The 8,412-nt window shown below is 43.2% G+C and overlaps 1 protein-coding gene across 1 annotated transcript; it reads right to left on the bottom strand.

Annotated features, from left to right (window-relative positions):
* Positions 1–3: 3 nt before the first annotated feature.
* LOC103376197 (alpha-actinin-3-like) lies at positions 4–7,578 on the bottom strand (the record flags this gene model as incomplete). The annotated part of the gene is made up of 8 exons (XM_008306568.1): positions 4–1,510; positions 4,178–4,336; positions 4,469–4,534; positions 4,770–4,916; positions 5,012–5,191; positions 5,683–5,817; positions 6,462–6,644; positions 7,432–7,578. Coding segments are annotated over 8 exons (1,176 nt in total), but the record flags the coding sequence as incomplete, so codon positions are not given.
* Between the last annotated feature and the right edge of the window lie 834 nt (positions 7,579–8,412).

Raw genomic sequence — 8,412 nt, 5'->3', positions numbered from 1 at the left:
CTGTTTTTTAATAATATAATTTACCTTTTTTATTCCAAGTTGAGGTTTTTAAAATTTAACTGTTTGAAAGTGACTTTTTATGGCATCAATGCTGATGGACAGAATGAGCGGAGGATGAGGGGAGGAGGAGAACGGAGCACAGATCATGCACAGGGAGGAGTCGGCTCGCACTGCTTATCACGGCTGACCTGCAATTTAAATGGGACCAAAACCCTATGAGCTTCCTCACTGACACAGGCCTCCTATGGTCCCACGTTCAGTATCGATTCTTCCTATTTTTGTCCACAACTTTCCTGATGCCCTGTTGTCTCTCACTGCCTCTCTCTGTCCAGTCCTTTCTGCTCTTGTTTTAAATGTAGCCGAAACGCAGAAAGGACTTTGGACAGAGAGTCGAGGTGTGTGGGATCGTTCTCCCTGGTCGTAACAGTTAGTCTTTCTGTTTTCATTCTTGAGTCACCATCCAGCCATGGCCGTCTTTGTATTATTTACCCACAGTGCTTTGCTCCCTCTGTGTGCATTTTACTATTCAGTGCTCATGTTTAGGTGCTCCCATTCATCCTCCATTAGTTCCTGAGTGTCTTAAGGCTTTAAGAGCTCCAGGTTCAATTTGATCTTTGCTAACGTTCAGGTTTCACAGTGCTCTGGTTTGCAGTGTTTACAGTGAGAATTTTCTGCTGCCTTTGTAACATATTAGCACCTGACCTGCTTCTCTCCTCTGCCGACTGAACTGTTAACAGGCTCCTACTGACACCGTTTGCATTTTTGTATGATTAAGGAAGAGTCCGAGACTCAACGACAGTGTTTCTAAACTTCAACATAGCATGCATCTGCACAAATACACAACCAACCAAGCCAACTGACCAACCAGCTTTTTTATCACGTTTTCTTCTTTAATTACCCTTCTACAAAAAGAAGTTGTTAGGTAGAGAGGGCAAGAGCAGGAGGCTTTGCTCAAAGCTAACACTTTTTTTTCTCTCTCATTACCTCCTTCTCTTTAAAGTCTCCTAAAGGCAGGTATGTTATATGTATGCTGCTTACATAAGTTCAGTGCAATACCTGGTTTCTTAAAAGGCACCCTAACAGATATGAGAGAGCATCTGGCCAGTCCAAACATAACCTCTAAGATTTGAGCAAAGTCTACAGCTCTCGCCCTCTCTGAGCAGTGTTCCTGGGCATGAGAGGAGGGATGGGAGGAGGAGGAGGAGGGAGAAAGTTAAGATTTGAGAGAGGAAAAATGATAAGAACAAAGCATATAGAAGGACAGTGGAAGGGTTTAAATTTCTCTCCAAACAGGAGAAATAGGAGAAGCTGGGAAGAAGGGGTGAGGAGGAGGTGAAGAGCAGCGGCTGTTTTATAAGTCGCTCTCTCCGTAGAGGGCGCTGGAGAAGGAGATGTAGTCCAGGGCGCCTTGGGGGCAGTCGGGTCCGATGTACCTGGTCATGCGGCTGATGCAGTACTCTGCCTGCTCGGGTGGCAGCTCCCTGCGCAGCTCGTCCACTGTGATGTAATTCTGCAGGAGAGAGGAGGAGGTCAGGTGTGAGTTATAGAGGCAGACAGGCTGATTCTTATTGTTCTGGACCACACTGATGCTTTAGTTGAATGGAGCTAGACTTCTGTTTGGTTCTGGGTATTTATGGTCATCTCAATTTATATGATTTAAGGTGTGAATGGTGGTTAAACTGTCTGGGATGTTCAGGAGTCTATTCTAAGTGGCTGATAAGTTGTATTGTAGACCAGGGGTGTCGAACTGCGGTCCTCAAGGGCCGCAATCCTGCATGTTTTAGACGTTTCCCTCTTCCAACACACCTGATTCAAATGATCAGCTCATCATCGAGCTCTGCAGAAGCCTGATAACGATCCTGATCATTTGAATCAGGTGTGTTGGAAGAGGGACACGTCTAAAACATGCAGGATTGCGGCCCTCGAGGACCGGATTTCGACACCCCTGTTGTAGACCATCTCCTCTGTTTAGCAATTGATGTTCCAGTTTGACATCGATGGCTTCCTCGACTCTTCTGTCTTCTCTGACTACAGTGTGTACATTGCTGTCCTAAAGGTAGCGTCCTTTATCGTTCAGATGCAGGTGGACGGCTGAGTTTTGTCCTGAGGAGTGGCTGTTTTATCTTTTCTATATAGAGATTTGTGCACTCTTTGCTTCGTAGACCACATTGTTATGCCTGTTCACCTTTTCTTCTGTTTGATGTTCTGCCATTTTTTCCAGATCTCTTTGCTAATGAAGGCCCAGATGGAATAGCTCAAGTTATACTTAAGTTTTGGGTGCTTTAATATTTGTGCTGCTTTTCATTCCCTCTCTTTGTCGGGACATTCTCAGGTCGGCAGTGTGCACTGAGGAGGACAAAAGCCTCCACAGTCTTTGACTCCCAGAAACTAGAACCTAAACTGGAAGGTCGCAGAACTTTACACCACCGGGCTGAGAATGTTTCTACCTAGACAGAGGGAAAAGAAAAGGAGCACACACCTATCCCAAATGGGCCTTGGTGAAGTCAGCTAAGAGATCTGGAAAAAACATCAGACAAGACAAACAATGCTGTCATCTAGCAGAGCCCCCCTAAAGGTCACAGTGAGAACCTTTCCAGGACTGCTACTGCATTCCCTCTGTGGTTTACACTGATTCTGATCCATGTGTTGGCCCTGTTCAGTTATAATGCACTGCCTGTTCAGGGAAACACAGCACAGACAGGAGAGATGACGTGACACTTTATGTGATGCATTTATTGCTGCGGCTGGACTTATGGTTACTGTTTGGCCTTCAGCTGCTGATGTTCAGTTTGTGGAGCTCTGGCTATGTCCAGCTTCACTGTTTGAACCTGTGTTTGTTTTAGACGTTCACAAATAAAGTAGCTTCAATACTCTCAGCCAGCAAAACTATCAGTGCACACACCGCAGTCGTATTTAAGAGATGCTGAGCCTCTAGTTTTGTTTTTAATGCAGTGGTTCAGATTTGAGGGTGAGCAGACTCTCTGTAGACCGCCACAGCTTGTCACTACAGAGAGTCAGTGCCTGAACCTCAGCTGTCATTGTGGCTGCAGTCCCAGTTGAAGCTACTGTATTCCTGACCTCCTAAATAAACAGATACAGCTGGAAATATCCACAGCAGCGCAGACTAAACCACTAACCAGCCACAATTTCACCATTTTAAACATTAACAATGAGCAATAAATGCATCACAAAAGTGTCACATTATCTCTCCTTCCTGTAATATCTGCATAGTTCTGAACTGTATTGTAACTAGACTGGACCAACATGCCAACCTATGACATGAATCAGAATTAATGTAAAGCCAGTTGTTTGAAGATGACATTGGGCTGCACTTCAGACCCAGCAGCAGTCAAACCAAACACCAGCTGAACAATGTTTAATTTAACATCCAATGCAGCAGACCTGTATATGTGGGAAACTAACAACTACTACTCAATGAGCCAGCTCCTCAGGACAACACTCAGCAACCCACCTGCATCTAAAGGATAAGAGACTTGTGATGTCCATGTTCTGGACAGAGAAGACAGATGGTGTTATAAGGGAGATAAAGCAGCCTTCGATGTTAAACTAGAACAACCATCTCTAAATACAGAACCACCTATCAGCTACTTATGATGCACTCCGAACACTGCTGCCCAGGAGGTTTGACGTGAGTTGGTGGTGATAATAAATACCTTGACCTTCAAAAGTCAATTTGAGTTAGTTTCAGTCTGAGTTCATCTGGCCTCAGCCACCACAGATTATGAGCCTGTCTGCAGTCAGTCATGCACATGTGTGCAGCAGATTAGAAACTTCAGGCTGATGCATAACTATTTAAATACAAATGGCCTAAATGTGATGGTGGAGCATTTTATAGCTAAAGTGAACATGTTTGTGCTCTCTAGTGGACAAACCATGTAATGACAACAATATGTTAAACCTAGTGTGTAATTTATGTTGTCATTTTTTCTTACTTATTATCCAACATGTAGCATTTTATAGATTAAGTTCTAACAGAAGCTATATTTGTACCCAGACTGTGTGTTTTCCTGTATTATCCAAAAATACTTATGTTCTTGACCTAAGAGTTCAGATCACTACAGAAAACTGCCTGGAAGCTTCTGTACATCCTGTTGTAAATGTAAATGTTTGTGTTGTTGTGTGTAAAGTTTAAAGGATGCTGTATTTCTCTGCTTACCTTGTCTGATGCCAGAATCTTGAAGGAGGCCATGACTTGTTCTGCAGTGTCGGTCTCAGCGGTCTCGCGGGTCATGAAGTCAATGAAGGCCTGGAAGGTCACCACGCCCGTGTTGTTGGGGTCCACCAGGGTCATGATGCGGGCAAACTCCACCTCACCCTGTCAGTGAAAGGATGTATTACTTCAGCGTCATTAGGTCCGACTTAAAAAGTAAACTCTTGTACTCATTAACACTTTTACATCCACTCAAACTAAAACAAGTCCAGTCTCTGTAAGTGTCAGTGCACTCACCAGATCGTAACCCATGGAGATGAGGCAGGCACGGAAGTCGTCTGGGTCCATCATGCCGTTTCTCTTCTGCAAAGGAGAAACACAACTGGCTTTAATTACTGGAACAGTTGATCCTGGATGATGCTCTTACTGGTGCTAGAACATGGAGCATTAACTGAAGGGAGAATTTGATTACTGAAAGGGCAAAAAATGTACCCCTATCAAATTGATCTTTAAAAAATTTGGATTAGTTGGTGTTTCTTCTGGATGCTAGTCTTTAGAACATGCTACATCCAGCACCACACAGTTGGAGGTGTCTCACCCTGTCGAAGTGGTTGAAGGAGGCCCTGAACTCGTTGAGCTGCTCCTGGCTGATGCCCTTGGCGTCGCGGGTCAGGATCTGGTTCTCCACCTCGTTGATGGTTCTGGCGATGGTGGTGAGCAGCTGCTCCCAGCCCACACGGATGTGCTGCAATAGTGAAGGAATGGGAGGAGATTAAAGAGAGGGAACAGACACTTGAAGCAAACACAGGCGAGGTGGAAGGTCAGCCAAGCTCACTGCACCTCCATGGTGTAGTTGGTGTGCTTGTTGTCGAAGATGAGGGACTCCTGGCTGAGCTGGTGGTCTCCCTCCAGCTTGTCGATGTTGGATTTGTAGTTGATGATGTTCTGTTCGTACTGCTTCAGGCTGTTCATCTGTTCCTCCAGGGAGCCGGCGATGTCCACGGACACATGGCTGATCTCCTGCAGAGTCAGGAAACAGGAGCATGATGATACATTTGGGGGGAAAAGAAAAAGGCACAACGTTTATTATGTCTGCACAATGAATTCAACACAATCCTTTGGGCTTTACATGCAGTCCTGGTGCTTTTGTTTGATGGCTGTACTTATGTGATTCCAAACTGATAAATCTGAGCAGGAAGGAAAAGTAAATCATCACATTTTCATTTACTATAAATTGTCTTGACAGTTAAATTTTTAAAAAACATACTTTACATATTTCACTGTACTGCTTTGTTCTGATATGTTGTGTTTTACTCGTTCCTTGTCATACTTACTTACTGTATCTCTGTTTAACTGGTCAACATCATTGTTCCCACAACAATAATTAATGTGTCCATATCATGTCTAATGTCCAATCTAAAAATTCAGACTGTTATTGTATTTTGGAAACTTTTTCTGGTCGATTGGCTGCATCACTGACAGTCTGCTGTAGTGTGACAGTACAACTGTACCTCCATCTTGGTTTGAATCCAGGGTCCGATGATGTTGGCCTGGGCAGCAAACTGGCGCCTCAGCCTCTCGTTGGCCTGCTGTCTGGCCACCTCCTCCTGAAGCATTTGGTCTCTGAGGGGCACAAGGTGCTTCACCTGCAGACAATTTAAGGGTTTTTTAGTAGATATCTGTGTAGATGTACTTAATCATTCATATTCCATAAACATCAAACCATTGTGTTCATCACATTTTACTGAAGTGCTGCTTGTGTTCTTGCTGCATCGCTACAGACTCATTCAGACCAACTTTATAGATGTTTTCTATACAGTTTATAGTCACTGAATATGACCAGACTGCCAAAGTACTCTTTCTTTCTGTGAATGTAGTTATTAGAGAAGCCATTTAAGTTTACTAAAGTTTGCAAAGTATGCTTAGTTGTTTAATTTCATAACTGTCACAGGAAAGTGTATTTTTTCAGCAGAGTTGGTCTGATCTGAGACTGCACTGACAGATTGTCCTGTGCAGTTATTTTGATTTCCCCTGAGAGCTCACAGCCTGCAGTATTCAGTGTCACTCCAACCTACATGTACTGTACTATTTCTGACCTGTCGCTGTGTCAGTACTGTACTTAGAATTATCCAGATGGCCAAATGCAGTACACAGAGTTAGGCTGACATGTCCTGTTTACATAATGTCAACTTATTCAAAAAAGAAATAAACTGATTTTAAAGGTGATCCCACTATAATGATGAATGTTATTTTTCACTGCTGACTATGAATGACGTCTGATTTGACTCACAGTGTCCCACTTAGTGCTGATGTCCTGGGGGCTGAGGTTGGTGTACGGGTTGATTCCGGACAGCTTGATGCCGTAGGTCTGGGCGATCTTCAGGATCTCGCTGTGGATGCCCATGGTGGCCATGCGCTCCTTGTCAGCCTCGGGCAGGGTGGCCTTGAACTGGTCGTGAGCTGTGATCAGACTCTGTACAGGAGAAGAAAGAGGGTGAGGAGCACGGACAGGCAACATGTTTGACTTTGAGCTTTTACTTATAACCTGTAAATACTGATAACTGGAGGTCTTGTTTAAGAACTGAAGAGTCTGTACTTTTGCAGATTGAAAACATGACTGCTGTAATCAGGGTTTAGCTCATGATTGTCATCTTGTTTTGCAGCCAACTCAAATGTCATGTCAGAGCTTTCCAGCCCTCAGGGAGTGAACACAGCAAAATAATGTATCTTCCTGGAAAACAGCGACACATATTTGTACTACTTCTATTAACTTTTCATAAATCTCTTCCAGTTCAAATATTTTGGTTCAAAACCTGCACCTATGTGCATTGCTGTTTACAGAAGAGCCCCTTGTTCCTTGTTCCAAAGGATTTAATCAGCAAGTAGAGAAAAGCACATTACAGACATCTGGACAATAGAAGTGTTTGGACAGAGTGACTGTGTGGCAAAATTAATACGACATAGAATCCAGTGATGTATCTGATGATAAGTAATAAGTAGGGACATCTAAGATGACAGGAGAATACCTGAATAGAGTTGTTTCTGTATTAAAATGGATGTTGATGACTGAACTGTAATGTTTTTGATGTTTAAAAGGCAAACAGTCCATCAAGCACCTGAGACAGTTTACAGCAGGCATGAAAACGCTGAAAATATTTCAGTCCAGGCTCTAACATGAATATAATTAAGAGTAATAATTACTAACATCACATCCAAAACTGCTGTGCTTGTATGTTAATGTATGGGGGAGGGGGAGGTACCTGGATCTCTTCAATGCTGTGGACGATGAACATGTCCTGCAGATCCTCCATGGCTCCGTCCATCCAGTTGTTGAAGGGCGCGGCCCTCTTGGCGAACTCCAGGTACAGCTGGTCGATGGTCTCCCACAGCTTCTCCACACGCTGCAGTCACACAAACAAACACGAGTGTTACCAAAGCAAAGGAGGACCCTTTTTTGAGTTTTTGGGGTGGAAATACTTTCCTTGGGTGTTTTTTACAACTATGACCTTCTTTTTTCTTTTTTTTTTTTTTTTAAAACCCAACAACAACAAAAACACACACACGATGGCATGACTTCATTTTTTCACGCCAAAACACTTAAGTTGTTTTTTTGGGAGGGAAATACTTTCCTGAGGTGTTTTTTTAAAACATACAGCACACTGTTTCTACTTTATAGGACATCCTGACACGTTTTGACGACATTCTGTGACATGACCTTTTTTTGTGAAAAACACATGCTATAGCATGATTTTGGTTTTTTTTTGTCCAGGCCCAAACACAGGCCTGGTGTCACTGTGTTTTCCTGCACTTGTGCCTCTGCTTTCCTCTTTCATTCTCCTTGGTGACCTGGCTCTCTCTTTCTCACTCCTGGAGGGCTGGAGCCTTTCATGCATCTACCTTCGTTTGGTTTTAGCTTTATTATGTTGGGTTTACTCTTGGTTTACGGACTTTATCATTAATGTTTCTTTCTTGAGTGTTTTCAATAAATTACTTGTATATTTAAAAGCTGTTCCTGTGTCGACCTCCCTTCTTTGTTATGCGCTTCAACAAGCTGGGCATAACAACAAAACTTTTTTTTCAGGAAATACTTTCAGGCCAAAACACATAATGTGTCATTTTTCAGGAAATACTTTTCTAAGAGCTTTTGAACCACATGCATTACACTATTTGCACTATATACGACATCCTGATGCGTTTTCAGGACATTCTGAGACTTGACTTTTTTGGCCAAAAACGACATG

Source organism: Stegastes partitus, unplaced genomic scaffold, assembly GCF_000690725.1.
Source record: "Stegastes partitus isolate 25-593 unplaced genomic scaffold, Stegastes_partitus-1.0.2 Scaffold3704, whole genome shotgun sequence".
Lineage (NCBI taxonomy): Eukaryota > Metazoa > Chordata > Actinopteri > Pomacentridae > Stegastes > Stegastes partitus.
This window is presented reverse-complemented; position numbering and strand designations above follow the sequence as displayed.